This window comes from Pholcus phalangioides, unplaced genomic scaffold (assembly GCF_987345545.1).
Source record: "Pholcus phalangioides strain wild (caught in Gottingen) unplaced genomic scaffold, Ppha-v1.0 ptg000027l_1, whole genome shotgun sequence".
NCBI lineage: Eukaryota > Metazoa > Arthropoda > Arachnida > Araneae > Pholcidae > Pholcus > Pholcus phalangioides.
Genome location: NW_028301617.1, coordinates 7,257,676 through 7,271,181, shown reverse-complemented (window position 1 = coordinate 7,271,181; position 13,506 = coordinate 7,257,676). Strand labels below are relative to the sequence as shown.

At 43.4% G+C, this 13,506-nt stretch overlaps 2 protein-coding genes across 3 annotated transcripts in view; both read right to left on the bottom strand.

The window, feature by feature from the left end:
* The window catches only part of LOC149068312 (uncharacterized), a 33,362-nt gene extending 30,920 nt beyond the window's left edge, over positions 1-2,442 (bottom strand). Inside the window, exon 1 of the mRNA XM_089251756.1 lies at positions 2,308-2,442. The gene's annotated coding sequence lies outside the window, so the exon portion shown is untranslated. The remainder of the gene's footprint in view (positions 1-2,307) is intronic.
* On the bottom strand, positions 963-11,919 carry LOC149068311 (uncharacterized). 2 transcript variants are annotated; one of them, XM_089251729.1, is made up of 2 exons: positions 11,783-11,919; positions 963-2,558 (listed from the first exon to the last, which is right to left on the bottom strand). In XM_089251729.1, the coding sequence occupies exon 2, from the start codon at positions 2,483-2,485 to the stop codon at positions 1,175-1,177; it is 1,311 nt and encodes a 436-aa protein (XP_089107855.1). In that variant the 5' UTR covers positions 2,486-2,558; positions 11,783-11,919; the 3' UTR covers positions 963-1,174. The 2 variants fall into 2 exon arrangements, with proteins under 2 accessions (XP_089107855.1, XP_089107856.1); XM_089251730.1 differs by lacking the exon at positions 11,783-11,919 and adding an exon at positions 7,642-7,751 and having other exon boundaries at positions 970-2,558.
* Between the last annotated feature and the right edge of the window lie 1,587 nt (positions 11,920-13,506).

The window sequence follows — 13,506 nt, the reverse complement described above, 5'->3', positions numbered from 1 at the left end:
TTTTTATTCGAATCGAGAATTTTAAATTATATCGTGAAAATTATAACTCTAAGAATATAGATCTCGTTTGCCACGGTGAACGATTCCGTGGAATTCCTGTTTAGTCCGTTGCAATTTGCAGTAGTGCTTCCTTTCCTTCCATTGGTGTTTTTCCCGTGATCGTAGCCATATTTTCCAACTCTGCTAACTTTTGCCATTATATTTGTTGATAAAATTGACAATGTCCCGTATTTCCCGCATTTGAAATTTCAATTTCCCGTATTTCTTTCGGGAAAAATATGGTCATATGGTACAGCGCTCCGGAGTATGACCGGATTTTTGAACTTCGCTGCGTTAGGCCGGGATTAAACTATAAAAGTGTTGTAAAAGTACTTTTATAAAACTTGAAAAATACAACCAATAAGCTGATCGGTTGCATTTGCTCGAATATAACCGATCAGTTCACTGGTTATATTTTTCAAGTTTTATGAAAGCACTTTTACCAAATTTTTACGTTGTAATGCCAGTCTTAGGCCAAGATTACACTATAAAAGTTTCATAAAAGTTCATTTATAAAACTCGAAAAATACAACCAATAAGGTGATTGATTGCAAAGGCCGGCATTTACACTAAGAGTTTTAACTACACTATCAGTGAATTGATAGTGTGAAAAAAGAAAAATGGTTAAAATCAGAGACACCCTTCCCCCCCCCCCCCCGGTGCCGGGATTAAAATGCAAATATCATTTTAGTTTATGATATTTGTAAACACTTTAAATTCACTATGGAGAGGCCTCGTCAAAGTATTCAGTCTAGGGGGACCCGGATCCAAGATATGTGGGGCCCACGAGAATACCAATAATCTCTTAGTTAAAACTGCATGCGATTCCAAAGAAAATTGGTCCCACGGAACATGATGGCCCTCTTTGAAGTGTGAATAAATTCATTAATACACTTTTTTAAATGAGTCAACTGATATAGTGTGTTATGTATAATTTTATTTTGTGGCCCGAGACCTGCTACAAAGCCACTTGGCTGGTCCGCACCAGGTTATCAAATCACTTTAGAGGCTGGTCTTACCAGAAGTTTGCCCATCCTTGAACATACATGACGTGCGCAAAATCAAGTTTCACGTTGCAAAATTTTTTTGCTGCAAGCGCGTATTCGTACGCTTTTCTCACCAGTCTATGTCCTATTTAGTCCTCGTGGTTTGCAGTAAACATACTGTGGTTATCCGTGCTGTGACTTTTCCTGTGCTTATTCAGTTGTGACTGCCACGAAAACTTTTTATCGCAAGTATCACACTCATACGGCTTCTCTCCGGTGTGTATTCTTTTATGTACATTAAAAGATTGCGAACCCGAAAACCTTTTCCCACACACAGCGCATTCATACAGCTTTTCACAAGTGTGCACCCTCTTGTGCGTGCTCAAGTGAGAGTTGCGCGAGAACTTTCTACCGCAAACATCACACTCATAGGGTTTCCCCCCGGTGTGGACCCGTCTATGAACACCTAAATAGGAACGGAACCTGAATCTATCGCCGCAAACGTCGCACTTATACAGCTTTTTTCCAGTGTGGATCCTCCTGTGCCCGTTTAGACTAGTGGCGCACGAAAATTTCTTGCCGCAGAGTTCGCATTCATACGGCTTTTCTCCGGTGTGGATCCTTTTGTGGATGATTAAGCAGCCGCCCTGCGCGAAGCTCTTACCGCAGAAATCGCAGGAGTATGGTTTTTCCTTGGAGTGGACGCGATGGTGAGTGACCAGCTGCGTCTGCTGCCTGAACCTTTTCCCGCAAACACCGCATTCGTATCTCATCTTCATTGAATGAGTTTGCTTGTGGCTTCTCAGAGACAAGTTCGACGGGAATCTTTTGTCGCAAGTGTCACACTTGAAGGGTTTCTCTTCGGTGTGGTGTATCTGGTGGTGGGCAACCCAGTTGGGACGACGAGCGAACTTTTGGCCGCAAACGTCACATTCGTACGGTTTTTCCCCCGTGTGCACCCGCTTGTGATTTTTCAAATTCGTGGCGTTTCTGAATTTCTTGACGCAAAACTCGCACTCGTACGGTTTCTCCCCCGTGTGGATCCTGTTGTGCGATCGCAAATGAGAGATCGTCGAGAACGTTCGATTGCAATGGCCGCACTCGTACGGCTTAACACCAGCGTGAATCTGATTGTGGACGGTCAAGGAGTAACGCCGCGTAAATTTCTTGCCGCAAACGTCACATTCGTATGGTTTCTCCCCAGTGTGCACTTTCCTGTGATCTTCTAAAAGGGAAGTGTACAGAAATCCTTTGCCACAAAATTCGCAGTCGTACGGCTTACCTTCGGAATGAATCCTTTTATGATTGTAGAAATGAGAAAACGACGAAAACTTCTCGTTGCACAAATCGCATTGATAGCGATTCACTTTGATGTGCTTATGGAGGTCCAACTCCGACGAGTTTTTGAATTTCTTTCTACAAACGACGCACTCGTAACGTTTTCCCGCCGAATGAGACATCTTATGCCTTGGTGTCTTCGACGAAATCGGCAGAACAGCTTAGTGAAAATCGCTGACTAGATTCTTCAAGTATCTGCAAAGGAAACGGCATTACCATTATTATGTACGTTTGAAATGATATGTCGCACGAAAATATTGCTTCGGCAAAATACGAAATGCGATTGGTTCAGTCCAACGGGGTCAGATAAAAATTACTTGTTATTCTGACGCGTTACATCAGCACCTCCTAGAGATAGGCCTCTGCACCGTTTGCCATAAACGTCATTCAGACTACCTAGCAAGTTTGCCACATTTTGACACACAGCATCCTATTTCGTTTCTTATTTTGGCATGGAATCTTCAAGATTGGCTCACAAATACCGCATAGTGATTGGATGTGAGGCATAGAAATCGCCAATTCTGAGCCCGATCATTTCTTTTCCTCACAACGATGATACTGGCACGAGCAGGGATTTTTTTTCCCCTGAATATTCTGAGGGAAAATGGACTACTTACTGACGTCACAAGCAGACTGCGGAGGCCTATCTCTAGGAGGTGCTGGTTATATTCAAGGCAAACTGTATAATATAATAGAGCCTCTCGATAACGAACATCCGTGGGATCGAAAACTTTGTCCGCTAAGGGGGAGATAAACGAGGTTCCTCTGTACACCATACAAGACTTTCACATTTATACGTGGTTTGGCTTCGGTAGCAATTAGTTCCTATAAATGTTAATGTTAAAATAGGTATGTCACTGTAAACGTCAACACGGGTGCGGGGGTTATGCATAATCACCAATCGTCTCGGTAAGGAAAGTTTGATTTGAAATCTCACTGCATTTACCATTTTACCCCTGCGATTATGCATTAATTCCCAAATAAGAATGGAAAGTCTGATAATTATGGAAAAATTTACAACCTTTCTTCTCTTCACTAAACAAATCAATTATTTTTACCCGTGGGCTACATGATACGTACACTACACCGGTTTCGCAATGAAAATTAAATTAAAATAAGTGTGAAGATGATGAAAAAATAACATAATCAGTCTTATAATGTCGGCGTCCTTCACACGCATTAATGTGTGCAAACAAAGCCACCATTACCATTTGGATTCATCAATATCATCCTGGGCCATGATATAATGTTCATTTAATCAAGTAATTGATTGCCGGATTATCATATTTACTACTAATACGTGCTTGGGATTATGCATAATCACCGCTGAATATGATAAATTCTCGATTAATGAACAAAAAAAATTAATAAATTGGAGGTTTGAAAAAAAACAAACATTAGCTTGTCTGATTTTACTGTCCGCTGACGGGGAGGGGTTCGCAGGGAAAACTGTACAGAGTAGCAAGCATCACAATAAAAAGTCATTCTAGGACAGTGGTTCTTACTTTGTCACCACCGGCTCCCTTACTCGGATCAATGGCTGTCAGCGGCTCCCTAGAATAGAGTAGCAAAGAACCCCTCAAAGGCCCGAACAGACATATATTATAACACCCCCCCATCCAATATGTTTCTGACCTAATATTACGTCGGAAGCTATATGGAAGAAATACAAACACCGTTCTTTTTGATTGCTGATTTGAGATAAGAATGTAACCTTCAGTGTTTTTTTGTGTGAATAAAGATTAAGGCCGGGATTACACTGTAAAAGGCCCCTCGCTGCAAGAAATGAAAATCACGGCCTATTCGGTGGAAACTAAATTTTTCAAAATTTATTTGATCCCAATTTATTTATTTAGGTCTCAACGCCCCTCAATGCGAGAAATGGAAATCCCGACAGAAAGCCGCTGTGGTGGTCGAGTGGTTATAGTGACGGACTCGCGATGCTCCGGGTTCGAACCCCACAGTGGTGGTCGGCTAAAGTTGGTTTTCTGTGGTTCGAAAGTTCAAGGCGCAAATGCGAGCCGATCTCCCCGTTAAAAAGTCTCGCCACAGAGTGCAACAGTCCTACAACGATAAATCATTCAATCATAACACTTCACTCATAGCTAGAAAAACTGGTGGCAGATGGCAGCACTACACATAACAAGCATTACAGAGAAGCAAAAAAAACCTTCACGTCAGGTTTCACTCCGCGTACACGCACATTCCCGCATGTGCCGATTCGGTGGGGGTTCCGCGGGGTGCATGTGTGGTGTAGCAGTAGTAGGTAGGGCCTCCAAAAAATGTCTCGGGGATCCATGATGTTCTTAAGTCAGCCACCTCGTTGGGCAATTTGCCTGTTGTGGCGTTGTATTTGTATTGAAATGCGGCTTGTATGGTGAAAATTTAATTGAATCGCGATTTATTAACTTTGTATACGTTCCAATGTCCTTTTGATGACTTCAATGAATACTTTCCTTAATTTGTTAAAAATTAAAATAGAGATGGGAAGGGGGAACATTTCCAATAAATGAGAAAAAAAAATTAGTTCAATTTTTTACCCCTAAAGCAACTCCCCAATTTCACAACAAACATTTTAATTTTAAAGCAATTCAAATTTGTCGCGCCGAATTGGCATCGCGACGAAATGACTTCGCCACAACTTTGTACCGCGACGGAATGAGTGTGCGACAAATTTATATCGCAACGAGTTTGTAGCACGATGAATTGACGCTGCGACAAATTGGACGCGACGAATTGTCACTTACGCGACAAGTTGAGCGCGACGAATTGACCTAGACCCGTTGGCTCAAGATGGCCGACGAGATAAATTTACAATCAGAGTCAGGTACGGGATTCGTTGTTTCACCTGAGTGGCGCGGTGGTCGCAAGAGAGCAACAGGCCTACAACGGTATAAGTATTCGTTCATTACGTTTCACTCATTATGAGTTGAGGAAAAAAGTCGTAGTTTAAAAAATTGATTGCAGATGGCCGCACTATATTTAACAAGTATTACGCAGAAACAAACTTCACGGAAGGTTCACTATACATACAGATTCCAACATGTACCAATTCGTTAGAAGTTCCGCAGAGGAATATGGACGAGGTGCGTGTCTGGTTTAGTCGTAGTGGTAAGGTGCTCGTCTTCCGCTGTGAAGGTTGCCGTTAAGGTCCATGGGTTCGAATATAGCCAAAAGAACATCAGAAAAGTTCTTCACCTATCGAACTTAAGGCGAGCACCGACAGATGGCGAGTTCATTTCCAACTTCGTTAGTTGAAAATTGCCATATGACGAGTTGGTCTGCGGTAAAGTAGATACGAGATTACCCCCGCTATAAGAAAATTGCACTTTCACAAAGGGGCCGTTCAAGTATTACGTAAGCAAATTTTTAGCCCAAATTTTGATCCCCATCTTGTAAGCAAAAGTAAACAAAACGCTACCCCCTTCCCCCCCCCCCCCGTCAGCAAAATTTCGTCATCAGCTCAGCCCCTCTGAAACCTAACGCATATTGGTGGGATCAGAGACGTACACGGGGGGCGGGGCATAGGAGGGCTCTCCCGTACCCCCTCCCACGATTAAAAATTTATTTTTTTTAATGCAAAAAAATATTTTTTTTTAAATTGAAATTTCGGAAGAAAATACCTTTATGTGTTATCATAATCAATTTCTGTTAATTTCAATGTTATTTGAAGGCTATGAACTCAAAATTTACCTTTCATTGCGACCCACCCTCTTAGCCATATAATGATAAATCACATGAAGTTCCTTGGCCCGCGGACCAAATATGGCCCTGGGGGTTATTTGATGCGGACTGCCCTCTTCAAACCTAATTTTATAAAAATGAACTAAGCGGCACATTTACAGATCGCTTAAGTGTCCCGTGGTACAATTCCAGAACATTTAAGTGGCCCGTGGCATATTTTCAGATCACTTAAATGACCCGAGGCACAGTTCCAGAACATTTAAGCGGTCCGTGACACATTTAGAGATCCTTGAGTGGCATGCGACGCAGTTTTAGGCCCTCCTCACACGGGGAAACTAAAATCGAGCTCGAGTTGCTTCAACTTGAGAGCTGAGTTGACTAGAACGAGTCGAGTTGCCCGTTCTCCCTCACACGGCGCTACTAAAAAAATATTCAAAGCCCGGGAAATTGAGTAAAAACAGCACAGTCTATAGTTTTCCTTCTTATCTTCCGGTACTATCTTGTTAACCGGGTTAAGAAAAATAATTTCTATTATACGTGAACTTGCTACACAGAATTTCAGTTCACAGGTAAATACAAAATTTCATTATTTAAATTGATATCATTTTGAAATGACAATAAAATGGTAAAAATTAGATAATTTTTTAGTATAATTTCGTTTCATTTGGAAAAAAAATCGTCTGTTTTTCCCTCTATAAATGTGCCTTTCAGTACCTATATATGTTGGATTTAATATATTTTTATTGTTTATTAGTTAAAATATTGTCACGCAGAATTTTAAGTAGTTTCATGAGATGAAACGACGAAAGCTGGTTCCCAGAGGCAAAAAATAAACTATAGGCAAAACTAGAGAACACATGAATTGTTGTTTATGTTTCAGGGAATGATTTTCCCCAAATACTCCCACACACAGATGTGCGTGTACGTGCCCTAGATTACAGACATTCCAAGCAAGGGGGAAAATCAGGGACCATACCTGTGGAACACGTGCTTGTTTAGGTACATGTAAAAGTAGACAGTATTTTGAAATTTTCTGCAGGTTCTTATCCAGGGCCGTCTTAAGAGCAACATGGGGGCTCCCGGCCATGTATTTTTTTTTCTGAGATCCTACTTGGCAAATTCATTTGGTTATTCCTGAAATTTTTTACCAAATATAATTTTTGTGACGCTCCATCTTCTTTTGAAATCGCCCCCGCGGAGTGCCCAGGTGGGCCAATGTGTTTACCACAGACCCGTCATCTGGGAGGATCGGGGGGGGGGGGCTATTTCCCCCGGCTTTAAAAAGTACACTAGAAATAGTATATATATGTACATACAGTGAGTATATGTTCTTTGCCGCCCCCCCCCCGAAAAAAGTTGAAATGACAGTCCTGGTTTACCATTTCATTCAGTGGCGTCAGAGCCAGGGGTGCAAGCTCAAGCACCCACGGTAATTTGTGGCATGGATCCGAGCACCCCAGAATTGATTCAGAAATTAAAATTTCGCATATATAACTAAAGACGAGCACCCACAGTTTCGAAACAATTCCGACGCCCCTGATTTCATTATAATTTCAAAATAATATCAATTTAAATATAGAAATCGTGTATTTACCTGTAAATTGAAATTCTGTAGAAATTTCATTATATAATTTCAACTGATAATTTATTATATATATCTATACTCTGGATTGCTTTTCAATTCGGGTCCAAACTCGCATGACGAAAATATGAAGGAATGCTAGAGGCGGTTTCTCTAGTTTCTTCAACAAAAGTTGGCGGCTACTAGCATGCCAGTCGCCAAGTGATTGAGTCGCGTTCGATATTTCGTCGCCAAGACGCTAATTTCTTCGTGTGAGGGCTTCTACAACAATATACGTACTGGTCTTCGGGAGACGGTTTCTCTTATCAGTTGCCGAACTTTAGTTTCCCCGTGTGAGGAGGGCCTTAGGGAACTTAAGTGGCCCCCAGTTCGGTTCTACATCCCTCAAGTTACCCGCGGCACAATTTCAGATTATTTAAGTGATGCGTGGCGCAGTTCCAGAGCACTTAAGCGGCCCGGACACATTTCCAGATCTCTTGGATTCGCGAAACATTGAGATAACTAAAGTGGCTCTGTACGGCACTTATCAATAGGGGGATGTTACTTCAATTGCCCACGAACTATTGAAAGGTTTTTATCGTTTTTGGCACACCGAGTAAGAGGCCATTAAAAATATTTCATATTTTCATAAAGGGTGGTTGATGACGTAAGCATTATCTTAACACCCCCCCCCCCCCTTGTCATCAAAAGTCAGCAAATCGGAAATCCCCTCTCCCTCGATGATAACGTATTACTTGAACGGCCCCAAAGGAGGGGGGGGGGAGCATTGCTCCCCACCGACTGATCTAATGTGTTTGCATGTACAGCATATGAATTGGCAACATCATAATCAGCCCGTCACCGTTTCAAGTCTATCTACGCCTATGGAGAGTGAATGTGGGCAAATTCGCGTCCCGTTCGCTATTGATTCCCCCTCCCCTCCCCATTCGAAGAGCCTGTAGCCGCTTCTGTTCTTGACAATACAGGGTGAATTTCCACAAATCTGTCATACGAAAGTGGGTGATAGACGACCCCAAGTGTAGCAACTAAACACCATAGTAACTTTGTCCTATCTCTTAGGACTGGAATACAAGACGACACTGAGTAGCACGAAAGTGCAACACTTTCGAGAAGCTGCTACCAATGAGCTTATTAGTGATATTTGCTCGAATGCTACCAATAAGCGCGTACCCATCAGTTGCATATGCTCGAAAGTGACATGCTATCGTGCCACTTAGTAGCACGTGTATTCCAAGTCTTACCGTTTCAGAGTTATGGTGGATAAAAGAAAATGCGTCAAATCTGCACAAAACCTGAATTCGTGAAGTTTCTCAAAGACTTGCGTGCAAACTAAGCGCATATTTGGAAAGAGCAGGAAAAAAAAAAATCTACAAGGTGACACCCTTGTGGAATGCAAGAATATTTGCCGAGACCTGCCCTCAGGGCTATTTCAACGGCTTACAAAAAGGCCTGGCGGGCTGATGTGGTGGCACCCTTTTCATCAGAATTTCTAGATTTAAATTGCGAGCTACAAGCGCTGAGAGAATCACAAAGTTCAAAATCGAATTGTCGCCAAAATCTGTAATCGAAAATTATACTAACACTCGGCTGACAATATTATCAGATGTGGCCGGCCACCTCAAACCTAATTTTATTAAAGTGAACTAATAGCGGCGCATTTTCAGATCACTTGAGGGACCCGCGGCACAATTCCAGAACGCTTGAACGGTCCGTGGTACATTGAGAGATCCCGCATGTGGCACAGTTTTATAGCATTTATGTTCTCTGGAATTACCAATACATCCCTCAAGTTACCCGCGGCACATTCCCAGATCACTTAAGCGATCCGCGGCATAATTACGGATTACTCAAGTGACGCACGTTGGTGCAGTTCCAGAGCACTTAAACGGCCCGCCAACGCTTGAGCAGTCTGGACACATTGCCAGATCACTTTAAAGATCGTTAAAAAGGTTATATAAAGGACTTATTAGTGGTTGACAAACACTGCTATAGAGCAGTGTTTCTCAACCACCGGACCCTGACATCATTCATACTGGGCCGCGAATGAATGATCGGCCGTTTCATTTTTCGAATCTAAATTTCATTCATTTTCCGTTGGCCTTGTGTTTAACTGAGCCTTCCACTCACAAAAATGAATGAAACCGGGCCGCGGGCTCGCCAAGGTTGAAGAAACACTGCTATAGAGGACTTACCAAATGGGAGAATGTTAGTTCAGGTGCCCACAAACTAGCCAAAGGTTTTCTCGTTTTTGGCACACCGAGTAAGATGCCATTAAGAATGTTTCATAAAGGGTGGTTGATGACGTAAGCATCATCCAACCCCCCCCCCCCTCTTCATCAAGTCAATAAACCTGAACCCCATCGAACAGTTGTTCATTTGCTCATTTTTGTCGCACCACGGTCATTTTCTAAACACGAGAGCTAATTAGACCGGGACCTACAATTCATTGCCGATTCCGAACGGCAGGATTGTTATTTTATACTCGTCGAGGGGTTGGTGCGCTAACCCTTCGATGGGGGACTCCCTACGGTAGCAATTTTTTCTGTGGTCATGTCGCCGTTTCTGTTGTACCCCTGTGTCAGGAATAGAACAGTTATTACGGTGTTTTATGTCCACTTGGTCTCGTCTACCTTGTACATCGGAGGTCTTCAACCTTTTTCTTGTCGCGAGCACTGCCTGTACCCAGGGCCGCAACTAGATGCTTGATCACCCGGGGCAAGCGCACATTTTGACGCCCCCTTGTAACGTTGGAGCGGTTTGAATGAAGAGTCAGAGTGAAATTGGCGCCCCCTCGGGTCTAGCGCCCGGGGCACGAGACCCACCTGCTTCTCCCCCCCCCCCCCGCCAAGTTGCTGCCCTGCGTGTACCCAATCTTAAAAAAAAGAGCACCCTTTCGACAAGTTTGACATACGAATGCACGATTTCAATCCTTGAATGCAATTTGTAAAGTGTATTCGATTGCAAAGTTGATCAAGTGCTCGCGAGCGCTAAATCGAGCACTGTCATCGAGCACTCTGAGGGCCGTATTCACCGACATGGTTTAAGCTGTAGTCACAATTTTTGGATAACAGATCAACACAGATTGGTTAAAAACCTGAACGTAACAAATCCGTGTCGATCTCTCATCGAAAGATTGTGACTATAGTTCAAACCATGTCGGTGAATATGGCACCGAGTGCTTCAGAGAGAGCACCGTGAATGCTCGCGAGCAACGGGTTGAAAAGATGCCTGCTGTATATATGAACAAGTTTTATCAAACTTTGTCGGTTTGTTAAAAATTTTGTCGATTTTCACGCATAATTCAACTGGATTTTGCACTTTTTCACACCGTAACATGTAAACACGAGAATATCCTAATAATATGATCAGTTGATTTTTCGTAAAACGATTTCTGTGTTCATTAAATTTCGATTCTCAAATAATTCATCAGTGTGACGTAACAGACCATTTCCCCCCCCCCCTCCACCATCACATGGCCATGATTTTTGGGGTGGATACCCACAGCGCGCAGGTGAACACCGTACACAAGATCGATCTTTGGAGGGGCACACTAGGTTCGGGCAGGGCCGTCATTTCAACTTTTTCCGTGGGGGGGGGGGGGCAAAGGACATGTACTCAATGTATGCATATATATACCATTTTTAGAGTATTTTCAAAAGCCAGCCCCCCCCCCCCAAATGACGGGCCTGGGTTCGGGGGCCACAAGTAATTTCAATCCACTCGCCTTCAAAAGAAAAAAAGCTTTTAAAACTTAGAGAGAAATCGGTCAAGATCGCGTATAAAGATATTGTCTTTGGATATTTCAATTACTTAGGATGTTTAAATATATTTTCTATTTGGGATCGTCTTGGGTGTGCCGCTCTCTGCGTACGCCTGTGGACCCCCACCCCTTGAAATTTGCTTTACAATAAATTTATGTGTTGTAAAAAATTCGTGAGGGGGCGAGAAGGGGTAAAGATCGATTTAGCGAACTCGAGATCAGTCAGCCCTTCTTGTATTTTCATTCATGTCCATGGCTTTTCTTTTGGTGTTGTGGGGGCACTGGCCCCGGGCGACAGAGTAAATTTCTGGGGGGGTTTTTTTGGTTGCCGCTCTAGTGGCAAGTGTTTCTGAGAATATATGGAATAAAAAATTTCGATGTAAAAAAGCTAACCTGTAAGATGTGGCGATGGAAATCTTTTCTGTCATCACAACGCACATGTAGATAATGAGAGAGTCTGAAGTTATAATGAAATTACACGATTACAACGAGACTGACTCCAATATCACGTGTAAACACAAAGCTTGTTTTATTTCCCTCGCTCTTCAGGTTTTCTTGTCACATGACTCATGACATCATCCTTTCCATTTCTGACCATACGACCCGCGTAATATGGGACTATACAGCGACGTCGGAACATACACTGAAGAGCCAAAAAAAAACTGGTGAACCTGCCTAATATCGTGTAGGGCCCCCGCGAGCACGCAGAAGTGCCGCAACACGACGTGGCATGGACTCGACTAATGTCTGAAGTAGTGCTGGAGGTAATTGACACCGTGAATCCTGCAGGGCTGTCCATAAATCCGTAGGAGTAAGAGGGGGGTGGAGATCTCTTCTGAACAGCACGTTGCAAGGCATATCAGATATGTTCAATAATGTTCGTGTCTGGGGATTTTGGTGGCCAGCGGAAGTGTCTAAAGTCAGAAGAGTGTTCTTGGAGCCACTTTGTAGCAATTCTGGACGTGTGGGGTGTCGCATTGTCCTGCTGAAATTGTCCAAGTCCGTCGGAATGCACAATGGACATGAATGGGTTCAGGTGATCAGACAGGATGCTTACGTACCTGTCACCTGTCAGAGTCATATCTAGACGTATCAGGGGCCCCATATCACGCCATATACCATCACAGAGCCTCCACCAGCTTGAACAGTCCCCTGTTGGCATGTAGGGTCCATGGATTCATGAGGTTGTCTCCATACCCGTACACGTCCATTAGCTCGAAGCAATTGGAACCGAGACTCGTCAGACCAGGCAACGTGTTTCCAGTCCTCAACAGTCCAATGTCGGTGTTGTCGGGCCCAGGCGAGGCGTAAAGCTTTGTGTCGTGCAGTCATCAAGGGTACACGAGTGGGCCTTCGGCTCCGAAAGCCCATATCGATGATGTTTCGTTGAATGGTTCGCACGCTGACACTTGTTGATGGCCCAGCATTGAAATCTGCGGAATTGATGCACGTCTGTCACGTTTAATGATTCTCGTCAGTCCCGTTCCTGCATGATCTTTTTCCGGCCGCAGTGATGTCGTAGATTTAATTTTTTACCGGATTCCTGATATTCACGGTACACTCGTGAAATGGTGGTACGTGAAAATCCAAATTTCATCGCTACCTCGGAGAGGCTATGTCCCATCTCTCTTGCGCCGACTATAACACCACGTTCAAACTCACGTTCAAACTCATCTCGATAACCTGCCATTGTAGCAGCAGTAACCGATCTAACAACTATGCCAGACACTTGTTGTGTTATATAGGCGTTGTCGACCTAAGCGCCGTACTTTGATTGGTTCCATATCTCTTTATTTGCATACGCATGCCTGTACCAGTTTCTTTGGCTCTTCAGTTTATATGCTCATTCAAAGGTTGGTGGTGACACCACCATCTGATTGATGTCGCTGTCGTAAAGGTTCAAACACTACCATCTGGTGGCATCGTCAGCAATTGTGAGCTTTGGCCTCAATTGCGTGCACACGAGCTCCAAGGAAAGATTGAGATTTCCGTTGCCTCTGTCATAGTCTAGTGGTCTAGGGCGTTCACCCCGGAAGGTGAAGGGGCGTGGGTTCGATTTCTCGCACAGGGGCAACTGAATTTTCTCTCTTTCCAAAAATATATCTTCGCATCAGCCA

Bases quoted from the DNA above. Each gene is read 5' to 3' on its own strand.
- LOC149068311 (XM_089251729.1), bottom strand. From the start codon at position 2,485: ATGTCTCATTCGGCGGGAAAACGTTACGAGTGCGTCGTTTGTAGAAAG.